A 26,785-nucleotide genomic window follows, 5' to 3' on the forward strand; every position below is an offset into this window, starting at 1 on the left:
AGTTTTGGATAAGAATTGACGTCTGAGTGTAAAATAATCAATAGAAAGTCAAAGAATATTGAAAATACTTAAACACTTCCACTTCTTGAGACTCTTGCCAGTCTGTACACCACTTCTGACTGTAATATTTCCCCCTTGGGCTTTGCAAAATGTGCGCTGCAACAGTTTTTTTTTGTTTGTGTGTGTTTTTGTGCTTGAACGAGAAAATTCAGTGTCCGATTGGAAATGTGAAATCTGCATTCGATAAATTGTAGCTTGAATAAATTTACAGTATTTCGCCTTATGCACTGACTTTTTGCTGCTTTTCTCCCAGTGTTGTAATCTTGCTGGCAGAAGAGGAAATCGCGCGTTCCTTTTGGAATTGAATTTCCTGTCTCTCTTCTGGGCGACTGAATGTCTCTCATGGGGGAATTGAAGAGGGGCAAAAAACTGTTTCTGGGGGTGCGTCGATGGAGGGAAAAATGACCCGGAAAATTTCAATTCTCTGGCATATTTTCTGGGTGTGAAAGAAAGAAAAAGGGGCAGTAAAAGCTCTATAACATCTAGTATGATGACATGAACATAATTGATATTTATATGCGCTCTCGTGACTCTATTTCCCCATTGCGGGGGTGGTGAAAATGGTGGTTGAAAATTGATACAGCCTCGGGGAAAAGTCAATGCAACTACATGAGTTCTCACTGAACATTTTCGCCACATATAGTGTGAGTTGGTGTAAATTTATATTTTGGAACACGCTTCGAGACTTCATAGATATATTTTTTTTTCCACTGCACACTGACTACAATGATGAATGATGGCCTACCTGTTTGCATCGCCTTTCCAGAGGGCGGCGGCCAAAACAAGGGTGCAAACATCAATTCCCATTTGATGTTTTCCTGAGGGTGGAAAGGGAAATATTCTCTCTGCCATTTCACAAAATATATATTGCAAATATTCACTGCGAAGTGTGACATTTTTCCCGACATAAAATGTCCCAATGAAAAAGGGTGGCAAAAGGGGTTGCTAATATTGGGGATGCAGTGTCACTTTTGGCTCGTGATGCAAACTTGAATCTCGAGAGTCGCAGAGCAATTTCGCTGTTGTTCCCGGAGAAAAAAAACATATATTTTATCTTGTTATCTCTTTAAAATTTATTTATAAAATAATTGTGCACATTTTTCAAACAATCAAAGGCGAATTTCTAAGGTGCAAAGCTTGAAAACAACAATGAATAGACTAAATCACTTAAAGACTTGATCTTTAATCGAATATTTACGGTTTTACGCAAGGTTTTACGATAAAAACGAGTGTGAAACTGGAAAAACCGTAAAGTCAAGTTTAATCTATCAATATTCTTCTTAAACTTATTTTCAAATTCTTCCCAGTAAAAACCAATCCGCTATCAGCCGTTTTTCCACCACATTTCCGTCATGTTGCTCCAGAGCCCAAAATATGCTTTGCTGGATTCGCGCACGAAATCCATCGTCAAATCCGCCATCTGAAAATGACGGAGTCCCGCTGCAGGACGGTACAAATCCGCCATTTATGGTCCTTTTCGTCCATGCAGGAATTTCGGCGGAAGTGCTCGCAAGATTCCTGCAGGAAAATCCGGCACAAATCCGGCATTTAAGGTCCTTTTGGCCATTGCTGGAATTTCAACGGATCATCTTGCGTGATTCCGGCAAGTAAATCCGGTAAAATTCCGCCATTGTCAATAATAAATAGCGGAATCATCCGGTGAAAATATTGCGGAATTCTGCGTATTATTCCGCCAAAATTTCTATTAAAATTTCCGCTATCCGTACCGACAAACAGCGGATTTTTGGTGGAAGGTTCCGCTGCGGAAAACAGCGGAGATAGAGGAAGATCCGGCACGAATCCCGCACGATTCCTATAGGACTGTTTTTACTGGGTTATTTCTACATACAAAATTAATTTTTGTCTCGATAAAACATGTCACGTTCTTATAGACTTTTTTTATGATTGTCAAACTGATTAAAAATAATTCTCTCAACGCCATAAAATCTATCTTCAGACCTAAAACTTCTCTAGACGAGATAATTTGACACTTTAAATATATTTTTCTTCTTCATTTTCCACTCTTTTTGGAAGACAGAGACGCAAGATGTTGAGGCATTCAAAACCCATGTTAGCAACCCTTTTCGGAGGGGGATGGAAAGAATGGGGAAATTCGTTGAATGACTTATTTTTCTCAATTTCCCATATCAATAAGGATGCTTTTTAACGGATCCGTCAAAATGCCCTTTAAGCAGCTTTTTGTTTGGCAAGTGAAGAAAGACGACAGTTTGATTAACATTGACTTGTCGAATTTGTCTATTTTATGCTTTTATGTGAGCTTTTCTCACTTCGTGTGTTTCTGTTGTTCTTTCGCCTCTGTAAATAAGATTTGCAAGTGAGAAAAGTCACTCTTCTCTAAGCTTCTCAGCATCTTTTATGTCACTGGATCATTGTTAGCTTCTGTGTTTTTAATATAAACTTCCCCCTTCGGAATGTCTTTTGATGGTATTTTACATACTGTATTGAGGCCACGATTTATTTGCTCAAATGCCCAAATTCAGAGCTATAAAAAAAAAGCTCAACTGAAAGCTTATTGAGTTCAAATAGAATAATGTGTAATGAATATATATTTTTCATGTGATATTGAATTGTGGTTGAAAATGTGCTGCTTGAGAGTCTCTTTATCATGGCAGTCAAGTCTCGTTGGTCGATTTTGTGGGGGATGAAATAGGAAAATTCTCTATCATATTCAATAAACTGGTCATAAATTCCTGATGAAATGGAGGAGAGAGAGAGAGAGAAAAAATGTGTGGGATATTGGAGAAAATGGAGGGTTTTTTCTTAATGGAAACTAAACAGCATACAATTTATAAAGCATTCTGTGCCATTTTCAATACACTTCGCTTCTTCATTTTTTATGTGGTGGTCAATAGATGGGTGAATCTATATATTTTCCACTCCTGAATTGCCACTCTTTGCCTCCGTCTTAAGTGTGTTTTCGGTGAGGCTGAGTGTGTTGGAGAATCTTTGCTACTTGGTATTCAAATGTTGTCGGAAATTTCGTGAAAGGAGGTTTCATCTTTTGCACTTTTTTTTCTCCTCGTTGAGCTTCTTCACGATGGGATTCTTTTACTTCTTCTTCTGCTGCTGCTGCTCCTTCTCAATGGTCACATATCAACAATTGTGGAAAGCCTTATTCCCAGGATGATTTTGTCGTTTTTTTTTCCCCACACAAATGTGTGATTTTCGTCTGTAGGAAATCACACAGCTGAGCCTCTGAAAAAAATGGTATAAATCTATTTCTGGGGGGTTTGGAAAAAAGGATGTCTTTTCTTCCCATCCAAATCCAAGGTCTAATAAATCGACCAAGAATTGTAAATATTGAATATGACACGCAAAAGGTTTGTTCGCTCTTCACGGAATTGTCAAATAGAAACTCTTCAGCACACGTTGAACATTTTCCACCATCAACTTTGCCTCACATTAGAGCGCACGTGTGTGTGTGTGTGTTGGAAAGTGTCTCAAATATTTACTTTAATTAACTGAAACAATTAAACAATGTGAGACAATGGCTGAGGATGTTTTGTGTGGTGTTTTGCATGTGAATACCAAAGGTGGGGCGAAGATTAGATGGATGAATGCGGATCAGGGAAATTTTCATCCACACCAAACTTATACACCCGAAGAGAGAGAGATACTCGTCCTGGCAATGTGTGGGGTTTTTGAGCAAATATCCCTCGTCGTGCATCCTGCGTCCCTTTCTCACTTCTCGCTCTCCAACAGCCTTAATAGCCATGGTCACATTTGGGTTCAGTTGACAGCCTCAAAGTGCGCCGCACTCCGCATGTGAGAATCCCATCCTGTGTCCCTCAAATTGAGAGGACATTTATTCGCACCAAGGAGGAGATATTACAACCAAATTTACTATCATTTCCTGTAATGAAAGATTGGACTTTTTTTTTAATGTCTTGAATTATCTGCAACAGAAAAGAGATTCTTAATGTTTTTATGAAGTTAAAATAGGTTCAATTCGAAAGGACATGACTTTATTACCAATGGTGAGCAAGAATTGGATTTAATGTCTTAAAAGGGCTCAAAAACCCCTTTAGTTGCTCAAAAATTGTCTGTTTTCTTGCACTAAATCAGCATTTTTTGCTTCTTCCTGCAACTTCTGCATGAAGTCCTGAGCAGAAGAATCTCTTCTTTCTTCATTACTTTTCTCTGTTTCATCAATATGACAATTTTATCAACTGAGCAAACTGAGCAACAATCTTATTGTAATGGGAAATAACCTTCAAAAACATCGATTTTTCAGCTAGAACTGGAAATATTGTTATTTATTGGAAGATTCTTAAGGATTTTAATGAAAATCGCAAGCATTTGGGTGTTAAAATTCACTAACAATGTGCTAATTTCAAACACAACCTCAAAAAATATTTATTATCATATTTTCTACGCAAAATATGTCAATTTTATCTTATTTTATCAAATTCTACCTTTAAAAATGCTTCGATTGAGATTCTTTCACATTTCTCGAGGTAATTTTTGAGGTTATGGTGTTAAATATATGTCAAGAAGCTGAGATTTTGGAGCATAATTTTCTCCCCCTTTGATTCTAACATGAAGATGAAACACAAATGCGGACTCTGTGTTTGTCAAATGTTAGACTCTGTGGCAAAATGTTGAATCCGTTTCTGTAAATACGCCATGAATGTTTCACTCCTTCAACCCCTCGACCAAAAACACCCTCATCGCAAGCAAAAGTGAACAACAGCAGAGCTTCCAGTATCGCTCAAATTGCATCAACACTCTGTGGTTTGCATGTAATGTGCTTTGCAGAAGAAGAAAAAAAGCTTTCTCTCTCTCTCTGTCTGTTGAGCGTGTGAGACATCTTGAGAAAGGGCGACAAACTTCAATTTTTAACGTGTGTTTGCACACCTTTTTACCTTCGCCATGAAGTGGAAAATTCCCTCCTTCAGAGAGAGAGACAAAGGGAAAAAGTAGGTTTGAAAATGCAGATTAGAACAGGTGCATAAAGGGAGGGATTTATAGTTAAGGACTTAAATCAGCACAAGGTTTATTAACATATCGACGGGTGAGTGGAAAACTATGAAAAGCCAAAAACGCAATTTCTCAGCAGAGCATTTTCAAGACTTCACTTCAATATCGCGGCAAAATTTGCCAAATTTATCTTAAAAAAGCCTTCAAATCGTCCGTTAAAGTGAAAATATTGCTCTGAATTTATGATTTTGTAAATATTTTAGATGATTTTATCAGTATTTATTGGAATTTTTCACTAAAATATGTCAAAATTAATGGAAAATCTGAAAATTTTAATTTTTCAAAGTCGATTTTATCGAAAATAGTACTAAAAAATCAGTTTTTCATACTTTACTTGAATTTTTCCTTAATGTTTTCAAGTGAAAAAATTTAAAAGATATGAGAAATATTCATTTAAAATCTAAAGAACATTTTAGAATAATTCTGAAAATCTACAAATATTTTCTAAAAAGACGTTTTATGCATTTGACTGCAATTTTTGAGACATTTTTCTTTGGGAAAAATTGTTCAGCGTAAACAATGAAAATTCGACTTTTCATTCGCAAAACATGACAATTTTTTTCCATTTGTGCTTTTTAGATAAATCAGATTTTTTGCTATTTTCTCATAAGATAAAAATCTCAAAATTTTTGTACAGAAAGAACAAATAAAAAGCTTTTCAAAAATTCATAAGACGTAAACTATGATAAATCGACTTTTCATAGTTTTCAATTCACCCGTCGATAAATTTCTACCAAATTGAATTTCAACCTGAAATTGAGCTTATTCAGTGTGAAAAGTTCAACAATTGAGTTTTTTGGATGAGGTTAAAATTGACCAAAAAGGATCATTAAAATTATGAAAATGATCATAATGAAATCCAATCATAATTTTAACGTTGTTGAGAGAAGTTCAAATACATCATTTGCCATGTGCGCGATTCTCTCGTGGGCATAAAAGGCATAAAATTAGTTTCGTATCATATAAATTTGTTTATGCATAGAATAATATGGCAATAATCATAACTTGGGGTCTTTTATAGTTTCTATTTAACTGAAATATTCCTATAAAATGTTTATATGTCAGTGTGGGACCATGAAAAGCGACGTTATTGCGCTTCTCTCTCTCTCTCTCGGTGTGTATTGTGGGATTGTCCGGAAGTTGCAGGCGAAGAACTTCTTGCTTTAATGGCGCTGAGGCGAAATCAGTTGAATTTTCTCACATGTGTGAATTTTTCAGATGTCCAGAAAATGTAATTCTGTCAAAAGGATAATGATTTATGTACTTTTGCTGTGCCGTTGAGCTTTGAACTTTTCCATATTGGCACAGCTTTTTTTTCTGTCCGTTTTGACAGGCTTTATTCATCCTTGTTTTCTTCCCCTTTTCATTTTTGCAGGATTTGCAATCTGAAATTGAATCGCATCGAGTGGTTTATGATCGCTTGGACAATACGGGCAGGAAGCTTCTTGGCTCTCTGACATCGCAAGAGGATGCTGTGATGCTGCAGCGTCGCTTGGACGAGATGAATCAGCGATGGAATCATCTGAAAGCCAAAAGCATCGCCATCCGGTGAGTTTATTATCCACGCTTAAGGCATTTTCTCTATGCAATTTGTGCGGAAATTTGCGTTTGTGTGTGTGTGTGTATTTTCCCATCAATCCCCTTTTGTGAATTGCCATCACAAAACACGACGTTTTATGCTAAATAGTGCTTTTGAGAGGAAGTTACATATTCACAATTGGATTTTCCACTGGCAACATTGGCCAAAGTTGACTGTGTGGTTTTTGGGAATGCGGAATTTATATGCAATTGGAATCCCTTTTCTTTTGTCTGATGGAAATGCACAAAAGCTTTTTGTGATATTATTGCAACAATTTAAAAGCTCTTTAGCTCATCGTCTCGACAAATATTCTCATGAATTTTACAACAAGAGTGATTTTACAAAAATTCTGTCTTGTCTTTTTGCCATTCAATCCCAGTAGAATCAGCAAAGATAGAATCACGCGGGATTCTCATCGGACTGTCCGTTGTGTCGGCAATGGATTTTTATGGGAAAATCCACTGTTTTTCCTGACTTCTATTTTATTCCGTTTTTATTGCGGAAATCTCGCAGGAAAGTCCTTTGAAATTCCTCCATTAATTGCATTTGTAGTGTGAATATGGCGCATTTTGTGCCCGCTGGTAAATTGCAAATAATGGAGACTTAGGATTTCATTCAGACGCTATGAACTCTTTTTAATCGTCTATCATGGCATAGAAAATGGAGCAAAAATGCTTTCGCGGTTCAGAATGAATAAAAAGAGAGAAAATGTACTAGATTTTCGCATAGTATTATTCACTAAATATATTTCTATTGCGAAAATTCTCATTCCTGACTAAGGATAAATGTGTCAAATCCTCAAAAAACTGGAAATGTACGCTTTTTAGAGGCTCATTTCCTCATTATTCAAGATAAAATGTGTGACATTTCCCCTCCTATTCTTTGACAGCTGTTATTTTGACAGAAAAGCTCCCAAATATGGGGAATACAGTCATTCCAAGATGCTCTGCAGGCTTCGGAGCAAACGCCTATGGTGATGGATTTTGTCTTGACATTTTTTTGCTTAAGACATACTACAAAATATATCTGTTGTGTTCTAGGACAGTACAATTGACAAACAGTGGACAATCGACGGACACCGGAATGTGTTTTAACTGGGTTGTTTTAATGCCTTTCTCTATGGCGTGTTGCGTATGATTTCCACCAGATTCACATTGAAGATGGGTTTTAGAATGCATATAGTTGAAATGCACGTGAATTTTCCATAACAATCACAAGAGCTTTTCTCTACACTTCATGTCCAAATGACACGCTCTTTTTCCACTGCACAGCAGCAGCAACTCACAGTGTTTCGCCCCCCCCAGAAGAGAGAGAAGAAGAAAGAGATTGTAGAGTGAGCGAAGTATACTTGAAAATCTTCAACACGTACTGCTGAGAGAATGAAAATATTTCATTTCTAATGCCATTGCCATGGGTGCAAAAGTATCACATGTCGTGGCATGAAAAGAAATCTGCAAGAGAAATTTTCTCTACTCTGAATGCAACTTTTCGCATATTATAACTTATGTGTGCATAAATGTTTGCAATATTAAGGGAAAAGGAGAGAGTCCTGAACTGAATTTTCATGCAATATAATTCATCAGATTTCCACTCATTCACTTCACTTTTCTGAAGATGGTGAAGTAAAAATTCTTTTAGTGAATATTCAATGCGCGTGATTTTGCTCTCATCTTGATGAAGGATTCTTAATGAATTTAACAGTTTAGTAATAAATCATTTGGTGAAATATAATTAAAATTTCTCATCGTTTTTCCTTGCAACTTATGTAACATCAATCACTTTGTCGCTCCCATTCGTCCTGTGAACTCCTTTTTTGGCGCCCTCCACAATATTGCTTCGGCCATTGGCAAAATATCGCGCGCAATATTGAAAATGTTGAAATACCCAAACTTACAACTGCTGTGCGGGGAAATTAAAAAATAATAGCTCAAAGTCTTTTGAAAAATGATTAAAGGCACCCAAATGAGGGATGAAATTCCCATCCCTCTCTCTCTCTTGTTGTATACAAATCTCCTAAGGATAAAAATATGCGGTGTATCAGGTGAAAAAAAAGGGCGATTAATATGCAAATCTCTCTTCTCTCTGCTATTTAATCTCTCGAGAGCCTTCTTTAGGCGTACAAAAATTTGACGAAGATTCATTGTACAGTGAAAAGACCTGACCAAGCTTGTGCCAGAGATTACCATCATTGTCGCTCAAATCCAATTTCTCTCTTGACTTCTTTCCACCCTCGTGGAGTGTATTTAGTAAATTAGATTGTCATATTTGAATTGTTGTGATCTCTCTTCCATCTCCAGGCGCTCGACGCCCATAAATATCCGCAAATTGGAAGTGTCTTTGGGACATTGTTTGGTTGGTGGATGTGAAATGTGCAGTGATTTTGTTGGGAATTCTTGCTAATTTTTAGATATTTAGATATTAGATATTTAATGCGACAATAGGACAAGGTGTCCTCTCGGATACAAATGAAGTTATATAAAAAAACAAAGAAGTTCTAAGTGCAAACTTATATGCGAGGAGCTGTGACGGTACTTTGGAGTATCAGCTCCCTCTTCCACTTACGCGGCAACATGTTCCAAAGGACAATTCTCTCAACAAAGAGTGAATTGTGGAGAATGCGACTCCTCGATCACGGCACACTGAGAGAGGAAGACCTGACAGACGATCCGGCAGCCAAGAGCCAAGATATCCAGGCCGGCCCATAAAAAGTAGCCGCGAAATAAAATCGACGGCTCTATCTTCAATATAGCTCAAGACTAGCGTGCCCAGTATCGTGCTCTCATAGGGAGATACATGATCAAATCTCCGCAAATCATGGACATATCTCAGACAGGAATTAAATGGCTTTTTCAAGCGATCACGGGTCTCCATGCTAGCGCAGAAGAAGAGCTCCGCTCCATAGGTGAAAAAGGGAACTATAAGCGCTCGGACCAACAGGAGTCTGGTGCCACTGGGTGTGAAATATTGGAGGCGCCGCAACGTACGCAATGTAAGAAAGACCTTCCTGCAGATCTCAGAGACATGGTCTGACCAAGTCAGTGAACTATTGAAAATGACGCCCAAATTCTTGACTCGATCAGAGAAAGGAATGACTTCATCCGAGAGATAAAGCGGAGATGGGACAGGACGTCTACTAGGCGCATGAACGATTAGGGCCTGCGACTTTTTGGGATTGAGAGCAAGGCCATTATCAGATGCCCACTGAGTGACCCGGCGAAGATCATCGTTCATTGCCTCAAAAGCAAACTCGGGGGACTGAGGGTCCTCGAAGCAATAGATCTGCAAATCATCTGCATATAAGTGATAACCGCAGTATCTGAGACACTGCGGCAACTCATTAATGTACAGGGAAAACAAAATGGGTTCCAGGATGGAGTCCTGAGGAACACCACTGGTGAGATCACGAGGAGATGAGGAGGCATCACCAGACCTTCACTATCTGTAGTCTGGAGCTCAAGTAAGAGCGAAGAAGCTGCGAAGCAGTACTGGAAAAGCCGAAGCGGTCAAGGAGCTTATGGCACAAGAGCTCATGGGAAATACTATCAAAAGCCTTCGAGAAGTCTAAAAGAACCAAGAGAGCAAAATTTTGTCTCTCTCTTCTCGCGTCAGCTTGAAGTTGAGACAGTGTCGAATGGGGGCGGGGCTTGCAAAGGGGCGTGGCCTCAGTAGCCAATAAACATCTTTTACAGCTTCCTTTTCAGCTGTTCTGCCAAAAATTCAGACAAACACAAGAAGCCAACCTTGAGTGCTAAATATTGTTCGGCAGAAGATGAATTGTCGTAATTTTGTGGTGAGAGTGAGATAAATTATTGATGTTAGGCTTGTCATCAAATGTGTATTTATTAATAAATTAGCTTTACAAGGCGAATGTTAAGGAGGCGATAATCTTCTGTTATAAATCAAATTTCTCAAAACCACCAAGCATTACAACAGGCCAAGAGAGAGAGAGAGAGAGAAGAGCTCTCGCTCTGACATTGAGGGTGGATTCAACGATATTCCAGCCCTCCGAACTATTTAATATGATGATGATTAATCATGCAAATTTTGTAATATGCTAATTAATTCAAGTGGGAGTGTTTTGTGGATAAATTGAGGTGTGCGACAAAAGCCCACTTGAGAGCATTGGTGCTCTTGAAAGTGAGGCGACAAGCATAATTTTAATCTTTCTGCACTGAGAAAAATATGTTCTTGAATCGAGAAATGATTATTATTGCTTTGAGGCTGTTTTAGCGTAAAATTAATACCTTTTTCGGCTTGATTTCGGCTTGAAATTGAACTTAAATTGAGACTTTTTCATTCTAAATCAAATAAAAAATTTATTTCTGCGAAATATGATTAAAATTTAGAGAATTTAATAAATGTTTCTCAATTATTCTTGGACTCAAAAGGAAGAAATTTTTCAATGTTTCGTCTTAAAAGGAAAAAAAAACTGAAAATTGAGACTAAAATCCATGAATAATTCAATTTTAATCATTTTCTAACCCAAAAACAGACCAAAAAACTTACTTGACTCAATTTTAGTCTGATTTTTTCTCTCAGTGTTTGCACGGCGTGAGATTCCTTCGAAATGCGGTGTAGGAAATTTATGCGGAAATTCACTCAAACTGTTTGTCAGGCGCGTCACAAGCTTAACCACACAACTGATTTTCATCTGGCGTGTCGAGAAAAGTCTGTTGAGAAGTGTCAAAATGAATTTTTCATGCTGATTGCGCTCCGGAAAAGTTCCCAAAAGCTGCACGAGAGGCAAAAAGGTGCATCACTTTTCTGATGCAGCTTGACATACAGCAAAATATTAGCCGTGAAACTTTGTCTTATTCACTGGCAAAAAGGGGGTGGGGTGGGGGAGAAAAAACGCCTTTTTCCACCTCCAATTTTCCCTATAAAACTTTTTTTTCCAGCTAAAAGGCCAACATGAGAATCTAATTAAAAAATTCACCAAGATAAAATATTTGGTAGATAAAAAAAAATTTCTGGTCATCTTTTGACCCCTTTTTTTTCGCGCACTGAAAAGTGGAAACCAATGAAATATTTTATGAAAATATGTATGTTTTTTCTCTCTCTCTTTCACTCGGGGTTTAATGGAAAACTTTTTTTCCACTTCACCACCAAAAGCAAACTGATGCCAGTGAAAGCTCCACAGTGAAAAGCCACCGGCGGATTTTGATGGGATTTTCGCGAATTTGTAACATTTATACGGCATTTTGGAATTTTCACCTCTTCCACGCACGCATCATCCGCTGAAAAACCACTTTCACAACCCTCACACACAGCCAACCCCCTCTTTTCGACCCCCTCCGCCACCTGTTCTGGCTGTGGTGGTGGTGGAAAAAAAAGCCGCGTAGGGGAAAAAATATGAATTATGACGGGAATTAGGGCAGTGTTTTACATGCCCGCACAGCATTGTGGGTCGCGATGGGCGTTTGTTTATCATCCCCAACCCCCACCCTTGGAATGGTCCAAGTTCAAAAGCACCCGCGGACGCGCCACAGTGAAAATCCCGTCAAAAAGGTGATTTGTTTACATTTCCTGTTAATCTTCATAATCCACGCTTTATTTGTGTTGGGATATTTTCCAACAATATATTCGATATGGATAGCTTTTCACGCTCCCCGAGAGAGAGAGAGGGTGAGAGGGTGAGTTTTCCACCCTCCTCTCGGCCCTCGACCAACTGTCAGTGCACTGAGAGAAAAGTTTTTCGGTGTAATTTATAGGGAAAGTTTTTCAATATTTTCCAATCGATATGCCAGATGGAATTATAAGTGAAATTTTCAGGATTTTGATCAATTAAAATTTACTCACTGAAAGTCGTCGAAAAGGGGGTGAACTTTAATGTGGAAAGCTTTTCACGCGCGCACCAGTTGTTCTTGATGAGGTGAAGGCGTGAATTTTCCGCACAGTCTTAATCATCTTGTCTTTGAAAGTTAGAAAGAGTTGAATTTAGAAGCATTTGAAGAAAGTTCAATTGAAGATTTTTTTAGATCTTAAATTCTATGTGAAATTTAAAGAAGAAAAAGAATAGAAAGTAAACCAATTGGAACGTCATTCATAGAGTTTAAACAAAAAGAATGTGGCAAAGAAAATTATAAATCTGTGTTTAAATACAGAAATTAGAAGATTTTTGTGAATAATTTTATTTTGTGGGTAAAATATGAATATTTCTCATATCTTTTCAATTTTTTCTCATTTGAAACTTTAAAGAAATGTTCAAGTAAAGTATGAAAAGTTGATTTTCCAGTAATGTTTTTGAATTTTTTAATTAATTCGGCCATATTTTAGTCAAAAATTCCGATAAATACCAATTAACGAACGATTTGAGGGCGTTTTGAGGGTTTTGAAGAAAATTTGGCAAGTTTCGCAGCTTTATTAATGATAAAAAGCTCGAATTCGAGCTTCCATTTCCCCGGCGACACACGATTTAAGTGTAAAACCTTGCGTAAAACCCTAAATATCCGATTATAGATTGTGTATTAAGGAAATGTTGTGTATTTAATGGTTTTTGCAAGCTTTTCAGCTGAGAAATTCATCAAAAATTGTGCACAATAATTTCAGTATTTGATATTTCTAGTCAAATGTCACTGCATCCCCTAATATTAGCAACCCCTTTGATTTGGACAGTAAAATTGCCAGTGGATTTCTCACAGTGCATTAATACCGGAGGTAAATTGGTGGATAGAAAAATTAAAATTTTAATCAAAAACCTCCAAATGAAGCAGATTAAAATGCAGTGCAATTTTTGAACTCTCTCATTTTAAATGCTGATTCTCAGCACTTGTTTTAATTGGTGCAAATTTCTTTCGCTTTTTCTCTCTCACTCTCTTGTGCACATTTGCAAAGCTAGGCAGAAAAAAAAACGAGTGGAGAAAAAGCAGGGAAAGAAGTAAATAAATCCCCAAGTGAAATGAGGGTGAATAAAAATGCCCACAAAATGTTGGAAGGAGTGGAAAAGCTTCTTAAGGTTAGGGTGGATTCTTGCTGAGAAAATGGAACAATCATTGCAAAAGGATTGAGACTCATTAAAATTCCTCCCTTCACACTGATTTTTCCATCCTTTTCCGCTCGTTCTTGTGCTTTTTTCTTCTTCTCCCTCTCGCAATTGCGTGAACAATTCTTTATGGGATTGTTTATTAGAATGATGTGAAATATAAATAGATAAATTTGTCCTTTGGAATGTTTCTCATGTTGTCTTTCACTCTCATTTTCCGCCTGTTTTTCTTTTCTTATTTGCTCGCACAATTTCTCCTTTTTTTTCGGCGACATTCCAACTATCATGAGAATTGCTGAAATGTGATTTTGTGCCTTGAATGGCGCTTTCACACCCCCAACTTATCCGATTTCAATTTATTTCACTCAATTTTATCTCCTCCAGCAGCTACTCAATATCTCTTTTATCCAATTGTGTGTGTTAGATATGTCTTGGGGCTGATGATCATTGGTTGAGGGATAAATGCGCGAAGGAATTTCTGCTTTAACACATAACCCAAAAGCTTTCTTCTCTTCCTCCCCGCAACTTTCTGTCGCTGCTTCAATGCCTGTGGCTTCAATGTTGGGAGGAGAAAGAGGAAGAAAAAGAAGAGTTGGAAGAAAAAAAAAGCCAGAAGGATGAAAGCTCGTGTGATGTTGCGGAAAAGAAAGCTCACGTTCTCTCTCAAATGGGGTATGAATCACTCCAATAACTCACGATAGAGTTGAATAAGATGCTGAAGAAGTGGGAATTATAGATGAGAAACTTCAATTCAAAGCACTTCGCGTGGAAATTTGCAAATTTCTCCATCTTATCTGAAGAAGACATTCTGGCAGCTTTTCAGCTCTGCTTCGGATACAATTTGTTGAAAAGGTGGCATATTTGTGCCTTCACCCCAACTCTTCTTCTTCCTCCTTCTTCTTCTTCGCGCGCACAACTCTCAGAAAGATGCACTCTGTTGAATTTACATACAATTTACATAGTCTGTGGGCGGATTGCTCAATGAAGCGCGCGCGGGAAAGCTTTCCTCGCTGTTCGCCCAGATAAGCTAATTTGCGGGATGATTTCTCAATGAGTCTAATTGTCTGGGATGTTTTCTAACCATCTTTTTCCTCTCTGTTCGTCCTTAGAAATCGCCTGGAGTCGAATGCTGAGCACTGGAATGCGCTGCTTCTGTCGCTGCGCGAACTCACCGAGTGGGTGATTAGGAAGGACACGGAATTGTCAACGCTGGGCTTGAGTCCTGTTCGTGGCGATGCGGCGAGTCTGCAGAAGCAACTTGTGAGTATTTATTTTCAACGGGAAAATCCCAAGGGGGAGAAAATGTCGACGGGGGAGAATTGAAAACTGCTAAAAGTTATGTTTTCAGCACAGAATTTACCTCAAAGACCACCTAAATCGATCAATTAAGTGTCAATGTTGGATCTTTCTGAATTTTTCAGTACATTTCAATCATTCTTTATTGACTTTTCGATGGAAAGATTGCGTTATTTAAATATAAATGAGATCTAGAAGAAGTTAACTATAAAAATCGACTTTCAACAGTCAAAATCGTCCTTTTTCAGGAGAACAAATAGAATATTTTGCATTAATATTGCTGAGAAATTTACCAAAATTACTTCAAAATTCTAAAAACACTGTCAAATTGTTAATAAAAGTGCTAATATTGCTCAATAATAATTATTTTATGAATGTTTTAGTTGATTTTGTTATAGTATTTATTTAAATTTTTCGCTCAAATATAGCAAAGTTAATTTGAAAAACGGAAAATATTATTTTTTATAGTTTCCGAGTTACATTTTATTCAAATAAGTTCTAATAAATCGTCTTTTCATATTTTTCATGAACATTTATTGAATTTAACCTCAAAAATAGACTTGTTTTCTGCGCTTGACTGAAATTTGAGACAATTTTTCATTGTTTAACACCACAAAACATGAAAAGTTTCTCAATTGGAGTTATTTGGATAAAAAAAAATGTCTTAGTTTTGCCACATAAAATACAAATCTCATAATTTCTTCAATAGTAGAACAGAAATCGCCTGAAATTACATTTTCCGGATACTTTTTAGACCGTAAACTTCTAGACAATTCACTTAAAATGTGTGAAAAGTCCTTTTTAGAACTCCTTCAAAGCATATTGCAGGATAATAATTCATTGCGACTCTGAATTGGACGCAAAATAATGACTTTCCAGTGAAAAATGAGTCTGAAAGCTCTTAAAATTGACATTTTCTTAGACTCTCATGTTTGATTTATCATCTTTTTTTGTAATTTAATCACTCACAACTTCTTAAAATCATACCGACAATATTATCTCCTCCTTTGGAGTGTGCTGAAAATGCATTTTTCTACTGAAATTCTGGGTGAAAATGTGGCGTTTTTCTGGCCCCCAACAATATTTATTAACATTGAGCAATTTTGGTGGTGGAAATTCGACGCAAACTACGATAAAACATCGCGGGGTGAATTTATTGTTGAACGAAATCTGTAATGACTGAAAAATCAATTGATTTAATCACTTTTCCGGGCGCTGTGAAATTTTCGTGTGAGTGTAATTTTTCCACATCAAAATTGATTCTTTCAGCGCTCGAGGGAGATTTTATTGGCGCAGTCATGAATGAGAGAATTTCACTCTGTTGCAAACTATAAAGCTTTAAATTGATATTATATCTCGAAAGGGTGGCTGAAAACGGCGCCTGTAAATGTGGGTGAGTTCACTGGGAGATTTTCGTTCGGGGGATGTTTTCACCCTTGTCTTGTGCATGTCGACAACCGGTTTGTACATTAAATTCAACACACATAACTTGGGGGATTGAAACAATAGCATTTATAGGTATGTGGGAAATTGCTGTGTGCGATCCTGAGCGAGAGAGAAAGTCAGTTTATTGCAATTTCAGAGATAAATTTCCTCCTTTCCTCTCTTCTCTCTCTCTCTCTCTCTCTCTCTCTCTCTTCTGGACACACACAGAGAGTTGCCGTAAATAGGAATTAACAGGATGGAATTGTCGAAGCTTTGTTCATCACCACAAACACACCCTGTAGATTGGGGCTCTCGACAAACCCCAAAACTCATCCCCTTGAGCTGGAGTTGTGACTTTACTTATGGGTAAAAAGTGCATCAATTTGCATGTGAAGAATATGTGGAAAAAACGTGAAAAAATCTATCAAAGACGCGCTAAAACGTGGTCTGACAGAAATCACACATTCTAGAGAGTTGTAGGCTGTTTTCTGCCTATTCTAAAGAGCCATTTTTCTTGAAAATCCACCAAAAACTGACGCCATTGTGAATATTAATATCAAAAAATGCATTGACAGACTTTTACGGCAAATACCGACCTTGAACATCATTTAGCTGCCATTTGACGACCTTGACTTATTCTAGAGAGTTGTAGGCTGTGAAATAACCTTTCCAAATCCGTGCTAATCTTGACAATCGGACAAGAACTTTGGAAGATATAGACAGATAACTGACAGAAAGCAGAAGCAAAAATGTCTCAAATTGATTAATTTGAGCATAAAAACTGTTTAAAAAGAATTTAAAATTAATTTATGCACAAACTGAGCTTCAATTTTAATGATTTTTTACTATTTTTACAATTGAAATTAACATGCTACAAATACAATTTGTGAAATGTTAACAATTCGCCCAACACTTTGTGCATTTCTCCTATGAAAAGTCCTTCGACCGCACTTCCTGTGCTCGCTCTCTCTCTCTCTCTTGGTTTGCATTCTGCAAAAAGTTTCCGTGGCGGAAGAAGAGGAGAAATTCACACAGACGATTTTACATTGGCCACATTCCGATGGTTAAATTCATTTCAATAGACTTGCAAATGCGAAGCAAAGTTTATGTTAAGTTGTGTGCCAGTGAAGAATATTTCTTCTCACACAATATTCAGTTGATTGGGAGGAATGATTTTGAATCAGTGGGAAATTGCATACGTCTTGGCGCTTTTTGAAATTCTCCCCAAAACATTTTATTCATATAGTTTGAATTCTTGCGCAAAAGTCCCTGAGGTGAATTTGATCGCTTGTCGTGAAAATTCCCAGCAGTCGTTAAAAAAGAAGTCCTTAAATGCCGAGGCTCGAAAGAATGCGCAAATGCAAAAATGAAAATATATATATATCGACATAGTTTATCCAAGAGAATGCATGGAATTTTGCTGCTCCACTGAACTTGCTGTTCTCTTAATATTGAGGAGAAGAAGGTGAAGAAGTGGGCGGGAAATTTTGCAAATTCCAACCCCTCGAGAGACTCCGGATGAAAAATGCTCTCTCGATGGAATTTTGCAGCCCTTCTTGTTATGTTCAGCATTTCTCCTGCAATATATATGCTTGTTTAACGAGAGTTCACCGCGTGTCGAATTATGTGATTTGTCACACAATATTGCGCAGTGATTTGAACAACTTCATTGAAAATTCATTTCACTCCCTTTTAGCGCCACTATTCATTCATCATTATTATTATATTAGATGCTTTCCCCGGATTATTATACAGACAAATATACTGCGATGACAAATTTTATGACGCTCGCGTGGGGAATTTGAAGGCCAAAAGCACCCTCGAGATGTCCTAAAGAGTCCTTTAAACACTCGTGGCAGAATTTATAGCTTCAATCTCTGCTCTAAAATCCTTTTTTCACCAACGAGGAGATAAAATGATCATTTTTCTCTGGATTTCCTCTGATTTTTACGTAAAAATCCTTTTTTTTTGGTTATGCAACGAATAAAGAATGGATTTAATGAAATAATTTGGGTTTTTTGCACATAAATTGGTAAAATTCTTCATTTACATGTATTAAAGATTGCTTTTGTGAACTTTTAACGCCCAGAAACTCTGCAAATTGTGTAAATGTCAAACATAACCTCAAAAACATTGATTTAGACTTGCAAAAATGTTTCTTTAGCAGATTTTCTGCACGACTTTCACTCTGAAACAGCGATTTTGAATTCATTTTCTAATGATAACAGATGATTTTGTTACCTGGAAAGCTTTCAAACGGAGCTTTAAAAGATCTCTTAGTGATATTTTGAGGTTATGGCAGAGGAATTGACAAAATTCTTCATTTCCATGCATTAAACATTGCTTTTGTGAACTTTTAACGCACAGAAACTCTGCAAAATGTGTAAATGTCAAACATAACCTCAAAAATTATCATTTTGACTTGCAAGAAGTTTATTTAGAAAACTTTCTGCACGATTTTAACTCTGAATCAGCAATTTTGAGTTCATTATCTAATCAAAACAGATGATTTCGTGATCTAGAAAGTTTCAAACAGAGACTTTGAAGATCTTTTGTTGATATTTTGAGGTTATGTTCGGAAAAGACACTCAAAAATGTGGGTTTTAGTGGATTTTTACAGAAAGACCAGAAGAAAGGTCAAGAGATTTATTATATTTTGAGAATTGATGATAAAGCTGAAGAATTTTTAAAGTATTTAGAATCTTTTGTCGGATGATTCTATTCTTTTTCACGCAAGTGTGCCTCGCGTGGCGGAAATTGGCGTGGAAAAGGGATAAATTGAAGAAGGGAAAATCTCATTTTCACCACTTTAATTGCAACATTTAATAAATATACACACGAGAGTGCGAAAATTTGCCATAATTCGCAAATAATGATGAAATCTCATGCTCAACTTTTCATATGTTTTCTCTCTCAGTCGCCGTGCAATAAAAGCACTTTATATTGCTTGGCATAAAATATGCCATGTCGAGGAGGGATGGAATTTTGTGGGGTTGAGGGTTGATATAGTAAATGAAAGAGGCTCTCATTGCACCCTCATTTCGCATCTATCCATATTATTTGTGGAGATAATCTGCACGGATTTGTGTTTGGGTTGAGATTTTGCACAAGAAAGCCATCGTATATCTTCTTTTATGCAATATTATTAAGTGAAGCGTAAAACCCTCCCCCGAAAGGGGATGTAATCCAGTGTGTGTGTGTGGCTTTTGAGGGAGGAAATTGTATTTGAAGAATTATTAAATGATAAAGTGTCGACGAGAAAGCTTCAAAAAATTGATGATTCTCAATGTCTTTTCACACACACTTTTTCTTGGCAGCAGTGATGGGCGAATTTTTTACATTTTTACATTTACACAATTCTTTACATGGTAAAAAATGTTTTCTTTACACACTTTATTTTTTACATGTAAAGAAAAAATGTAAAATATGAAAATTGGGTTCAATTTTTCGAATCGAACATTCGTTAATATCGGAAAATTTACTTCAGGCGTTTTTCCATGAAGCCAAAATCATTAAGAGTTTTGTGAATTTTACCCTCGTTTAGGTAATTAAGACCAAAATGTGCAGACAGATTTCTCGGTTTTATGATTCTTAGGCAAAAATTTAATCTCTTGCAATCCTTGAAGTTCTTGCCAAGATATTTGCTAAACATGGATTTTTCCCGCTGTGCATTCTGGATAAGCATAATAAGCAACTGTCACATTGTTCTTTTCGTCCATGTGAAGATGATTTCTGAAGAGACGTTTTTAGTTAGGAATTGGCCATCGAAGCATATCCTGCGGGCGTCTATGGGGTTCCTGGGATGTCCGAAGCGCTTGTCCGAAGACTCAAGTGTGCTTAAAATGGTTTTTATTCGCCAAAAAACAACGAAATGAAGCAATCGGCATGAAAATCGTCTTCTCTTGCCCAAAATCTAAAGAATGAAGTTCATAAAATGCGATCCGACATTCCATAGACCTGTCCATTGCTGGATGGACATTCTTCTTCCTTGCTTGGTATTTTCCTCGATGGTTAATCGGCAGCAGAAGCACCTCGAAAAGAATACAAAAAATATACGTTCAGTTAGCAAATTTGCTTGTAAAATTAGAGTAAAACTTCGATATTCCATCAAACAAATGTATTGGAACATCAGTTGTTGAATTATTAACTTACCTTACTCAATTATGCCAACAATTTGCAGATTTTCCTGAGTTTTCACTGTTTCTTTACAATTTTGCGACTTCACGCGTATGTGAGAAAAAGTATTTTCTGCAATTCCACGGGAATTCCACGGGAATTCCACGGGAATTTCAGTAGTTTTTTTAAACTTCAGAAAAGAATTTTTACATTTTACTTGACATTTTACATTTTTCACACATTCTTTACGTGTAAAATGTAAAGAGGTATTTTTTACCATGTAAAGGCACAACACTGCTTGGCAGTGCAATTTGATGGCAAAAGTGAAAAATTAATAACCATTCTCTCACACTCTCTTGATGTACAACATGTACTTTGGGGAGATTTACAGACACTGATACATACTTCAATATCCGCTCGAGTATTCTTATATGTTCGCCGTCTAATATAATAAAAGTGTCTTTTGGGGAAGTTATGGTTTACGTTTATTGCAAAAATTGCAATCATTTGGCTCTCGAAGCAAAACCATCACGACTTTATTGCAAAACGTAAATTTTGGGCGTCTGTGTGTGTGTGAAAAGGTTTGGAAAATACTATCGATAGTGAGGAATTTTATACGCCAAAATATTTTGCTTGAAGGAACAGAAAAAAACGCCTGAATGTGATAAATTAATTGAGTCAAGTCATCGAAAGCGTTGCCATTCAAATGGGTCAGTGAAATTCCATTAAATTAAATTGCATTCAATGCATTTTACTCCATGTTTCCCAGTGTCTCTGAATGATGCGAGGTTGGCGAATCTTTTCACTGATGAAGAAGTGAAATTATAGTGATTAAAGGAATTTTCTTCCTCTATTTCTCTCCTGTGCATTTTTCCAACCTCTTCACACTTTCGCTCATCATCTTGTGTGAGCGCCAATGGAGAGTTTGCTGGATAAGCTTCTCTTCTTCTGCGGGAGTTTTTTTCTCTCTAAAATGTGTCACAACACCAGACGGAAGAGATTCATGGCAATTGAATGAGTCACACAAGAGGAACGTGGTGACTTTATTAGAGAGCGATGGGGAGTCGCCAGATGGATGATTTTTGCTTCTTCTTTTACCCCCAAAGCCAATGCGGAATGCAACGAGAGGGGAAAAAAAGATATCCACATGACAAGAATCTCCTTGACTTTAATAATAGTTAATAGTGTGACGGGTTTGTTTCATATGTGCTCCACATTTGTGGCACATAGAATTGCTGTGGATATACAAAACTCTCTGACACATTCTCGATATAATGTAATCACTGGGTTATTTGACATGTGATATCTTGAGCGGCAAATAAATCGATTGCCACAGCGACAGAATGCCTTAAGAAGTATCACCAGATAAATAGACATTTCCCTTGACTTTCCACCAAAGTGCAAAAGTAGATGAAAATTAATTAATTGCACTTTGATTTTATTTGCTGAAAATTTACATAATTTCAATTCAATCATATTTTCTCACTCTTCAATTTACATCCACACAATTTAATGCTTGAGAAAGTCCAGAATTTTCTCGGTGAGGTTGAAACAAGGGACAAATATTACGATCGACAAATTTTACTTAGATAAATTCAATTTCATTGATTTTCTAGGTTATGTGATTGATTTAAGCGCTTAAGATCATCAAATTTCTGTTTAAACTGAGAATATTTCTCTTTTCCTGGCAAATTTGAGCATTTTTGATCGAAAAAAAACTTCAAATTGATTGAGAAAGAGCTTCAAAGTTCATCATAACCTCAAAAAATCAAATTTTAGTCTAGAAGAATGATTCTTTGTGCTTTAAAGTGGCAATTTCAACCTCATTATCTTGTAGAAATGTTCAAAGATTCCTCACAATTTGATCAAAGTTTTTCCAAGCATTTTCTGAAGGCATAACTTAGATTATGATAAGGCAGAATTGAGAATATTTCGCTTTTTTTCTTGGTTAAATTTGAGCATTTCTGATCGAAAAAACCTGAATTTTGATTGAGAAAAAGCTTAAAAGTCAATCATGACCTCAAAATAATTCTTTGCTTAGTTTTTTCCACGGTTTGTGCTGTAAAATGACAAATTTAACTTGATAATCTAGTAGAGAAACTAATTTTCAAGCTTGAAAGGATTTAAATTCGTCCAAGAAGGACTTTTTAAGCAGGTTTCATAACCTCACAATTTGATTGAGTGTGAAAAACAGTTGAAAATGGCTTTAGAAGTGTTAAAGATTTTGGTAAAGATGCAGAGATTTGAGGAATATTATCTCCTCCTTGGGTTGAAATGTAGGAATTCTTCTCTTTTCCAACTCAGTAACTTTTCTTCTGCATTCTCGGTGTTGAGCATTTGAATATCAAATAGCTTGAGAAATGATAAAACATGTAGACTTTTTCCTACTCAATATATATTGCCAAGAATCATTTTTAATATTTTTCTCTCTCTCTCTTCTGAACCACAGAAGGAGAAGAAGAGGAAATTCTTTGGTGAAAAAAAAAGCTCTTTGCAAGAGAGAAGAGATATGAAAATTGAAATTCCACACACCAGATTTTTCACACACACACACAAAGATATATTAGATTTTTCGGCAAGTGGATAACAATTGCATAATATTTGCCAAGCGAGAGTTGTGAGAAATGGTGTAAAATGGATTTTCCTGTCGCTTCAGGACGACCACAAGGCGTTCCGCCGCCAATTGGAGGACAAGAGGCCGATCGTGGAGAGCAATTTGCTGAGTGGCAGACAGTATGTGGCCAGCGAACCGCCAGTGTCCGATACAAGTGACACAGAAGGTGAGTGTCCTCATATCAGCTGCACTTCTACCTCTGATTCCCGCGTGGCAATTGCAGCGCTGGACAGCGACTCGAGGTACTTGTCGGCGGAGGAGCAGAGCAGGGAGCTGACGCGCAGCATCCGGCGAGAAGTGGCCAAATTGTCTGAGCAATGGAACAATCTAATTGATCGATCTGACCACTGGAAGCATCGTCTCGATGAGTACATGACGGTGAGTTTTGAACTCTTTCTCTGTCCAGAAATTTTCCCCCTGAATTCATCACTTCACACTTCTCATATGCGATGTGTTCTCACAATTTGTCAGCAAGAATGGGGATTCTATTATTCATTCTTCTGCATGCAAAGCCACGGGGATGGAATTTGAGGCGAGTGAGATAAAAGTCCTCATAATCCTCCTTTCATGGTCTCCTGATACGATGTGCAAATGCATGGAGAGCAAGAGAAAGCAGAAGGAAAAAAAACAGCCACCGAAAAGAATGGCAAGGAAGGGGGTTGGAAAATACTCGTGTGATAAGCTTTTCCATCCCCCTTTTGCTGGAATCGATGCAAGAGTGAAGACACACACACCATGAGGATCAATTGGGTGGGATTTAGCCAGATTTTCCGATTTAAATTTTCACTTCAATGAGATTTTCTCTTCTTTTTCCCTTTCCAACACACTTTGTCTGTCCCCTTAACATACACAAATTGATACTGCAGATTGTTTTCTCGTGTCGTTCTTGCTTTTCTTCATCCCCTTTTTGACCTCACACAAAATTCTCTCTTTCTCTCTCTCTCCTGATGGCTGAAGAAATTTTCCTCTCCTAAGATTATTCTCATGTTTGTATTTTGAGTGTTGGAAGCCCGTGTTTTTCTTGTCGTTCTTTTTTTTTATGTCTTTTCCCTCCCGACGCGAGGAGGCGAAACAAGATGCCCAGAAGACGTCTCAAATGTGTAAATAGTGCATGATATCCGAGGACTGAAGCGAGGGCAGATGTGGCATCGCGCGAAGGAATGTTGATAGAAGAAGATGCGCAGTGTTTTATGTGGGTTTTACCAATTATTCCATTTGAAATTAAATATTTGAGGTGTAAAACCAGTAAAGTGGTGCGCATTTTGTGGTGTTTCAACGCACACACACACAGAAAGGATGAACAAAGTGAACAGAAAACCAAGTGAACAAGAAGGAAATATATTGTTGAACAACATGAAAAGGGAACAGCAAATGGAAAATGAATTTAAAAAAAATATGCCTTCAGCATTTGAGAACATCAGAAGTTCGTAAAATCACCGCTAGTAGCGTTGAGATCGATTTTAGTACGTTAAACTAACACTAAACGCATATTCTTCATTGATCTGTGACGCCATTATTTCAGCCGCCATTTTAGAATGAATTTAAAATGCAATAAATCAATCGATTCCCATTCAAAGAAGGAATGTTAAAAATGTGTTATCCAGATCAATCTGTGATTATTGCTCTAATTTCGAAGAATGAACATGAAAAATATTCGCAGTAAAATCTTTTTATCACGGAATTTCTAATTATTTAGTTGTGTTTTAAGAACCTTAACAAATTTCACAATTTTCCTTTTTCTAACACATCGTGGAATCGCTTAAAAACTCTGAAACACTGTTTTAACGTGAATATTAAGATGTATTTTTCCTTATTCACTTGGAATATTTAATTTTTACATGTTTTAAGTTTAACATTCTTCAGTTTGAGTGGGAATCGCTCCAAAAGTCAAATTTAGAACGTTTTCAGTACAGAAAGGACATGGAATGGAGAATCTCTTGTGAAATTAAATAGTTTTCTGATGAATAATGCCAATCAATCACCACTAGAGGCGCTAAAGGTGATTTTCTACAATTCAAATTCAACGATTTCGGCACAGTTTTCCGTTTTTTGCAAGGTTTGCGGAATAAAATGTCTTGCCATTCGTGCCATTCATTATAAATATGGAGGATTATATTCAACACCCAAGCGCACCATTATGGCATGAAAATTGATACTCAAAGACGATTATTTTATGCACAAGACTTTCGTTGCAATTATAATTTATTATAATGCACAATGGAATTCCCAAGAAATTCTATTAGTATTACTCAGTGTCTAAACGTGGTGAAATATGATATCATTTCGCCTGCACATTGCGCTTATATTTCTCTGATTCCTGCGCGATGCGACTCTTGCCAGACTGCTTGTCGCGGAAGCGTGGAGAAAATATATGGGGAAAGCCTGCAATGTGATCCATTTATGGGGGTTGAGATTCTCTTACGCTGCGCTTTGTGCTGCATCAAAGACACTGTGAAGATGTTGGACGAGGTCTAAGAGATTCGTGACACTTTGGAGTGTGATTTGAAGAAGAAAAAAGCCGTCCTTGAACTCTCTCTTAATCACTCTTAATCATCAAACATGATGCTGAAACATAAAAGTCACGTCCTGAGGATGTTTTCAATTTCACCCGCGTGAATACAAAGCGCGATCAAATTGAGGTCTTCAAACCAAGGGGGAGATAATATGCCTTAAATCTGTACACCACTTTCAAACACTTCCAAATTTGCCTGACACTTCTAGAACCTGAAGTTTTTAGACTGTTTCCACATCAATTCCCCAATTATAGTGAATCTCTTAAGTTTTTGTAACATTTTCTGGGTGAAACCATATAAAAATCGCTTTTTTGGACAAATTTTCCGAACATAACCTCAAAATATAACCAAGAGATCTTCAGTATCACCTTTCGGTATAGGCTGTTTTCACATTGATTTCCAAATTATACTGAATTTCTTAAGTTTCCATCCGATATTTCTGTAAGAATCGTCTTAAAAACGCATTTTTGAGTACCTTTTTCGACCATAACCTCAAAATATAACTAAGAGATCATCAAAAACTCCATTTCGAAGCTTTCTTGATCACAAAATAATCTCAAAACTGCAAATTTAGAGTCAAAATTGTCCAAAAGTTTGTCTAAATGGACATTTTACAAATTTAAATGACTATTTTTGAGGTTATGCTCGAGTTCAATACAATTTGCGCGTGTTTCTTGGCATCAAAAAGTGAGAATAGAGAAGTTTAATTGCTTGCAAACACTTAATTTTGCCGATGAATAGCAATTTCTCCGAATTGAACATAAGAATTGATGTGTTAGAATGTGAATTATTCAGTAAATCTGTTTTTGATTCGTTACATAACCTAGAAAAAAGATTTTTATTATTGATTTTGCGTAAAAATCGAAGGAAATTTAAAGAATTCGGAAGATTAGGCAGTCAAATAAACACACAGGAAAACAATATTGCAAGTTTTTCAACACTTTCACTTCCTAATAACTTCCGCTGAGCTGTACACTACTTCTGACTGTATTATCTTCCCCTTGTTTTTAAACTTATTTAAGATTGTGATAGAGAAAGATTCTCTCCCGTTGCACGATTCCATCGCAGTGGAAGTGAGAATAAGGAAATAGATATATTATTGTGAACTCAACGAGACGGAGAAATTATATTCAATTTACCTTCTTTTTTTTATTCTTGGCTCTCCGCATTCAACAATGGCACACAAGATGTTCTTGTTC

The 26,785-nt window shown here is 36.9% G+C and overlaps 1 protein-coding gene across 5 annotated transcripts in view; it reads left to right on the forward strand.

Annotated features, from left to right (window-relative positions):
* The window catches only part of LOC132264957 (dystrophin, isoforms A/C/F/G/H), a 209,724-nt gene that overhangs the window by 152,993 nt on the left and 29,946 nt on the right, over window positions 1–26,785 (forward strand). For all 5 annotated transcript variants that reach the window (XR_009468550.1, XM_059765308.1, XM_059765310.1 and 2 more), the window contains 4 exons: window positions 6,437–6,609; window positions 14,732–14,882; window positions 23,116–23,239; window positions 23,297–23,451. Coding sequence is in view for 4 of the 5 variants with exons in the window: in XM_059765308.1 (XP_059621291.1) it covers window positions 6,437–6,609; window positions 14,732–14,882; window positions 23,116–23,239; window positions 23,297–23,451 (603 nt within the window). In the remaining variant the exon portion in view is untranslated. The remainder of the gene's footprint in view (window positions 1–6,436; window positions 6,610–14,731; window positions 14,883–23,115; window positions 23,240–23,296; window positions 23,452–26,785) is intronic.

Source organism: Phlebotomus argentipes, unplaced genomic scaffold (genome assembly GCF_947086385.1).
Source record: "Phlebotomus argentipes unplaced genomic scaffold, Phlebotomus argentipes genome assembly contig_2, whole genome shotgun sequence".
Lineage (NCBI taxonomy): Eukaryota > Metazoa > Arthropoda > Insecta > Diptera > Psychodidae > Phlebotomus > Phlebotomus argentipes.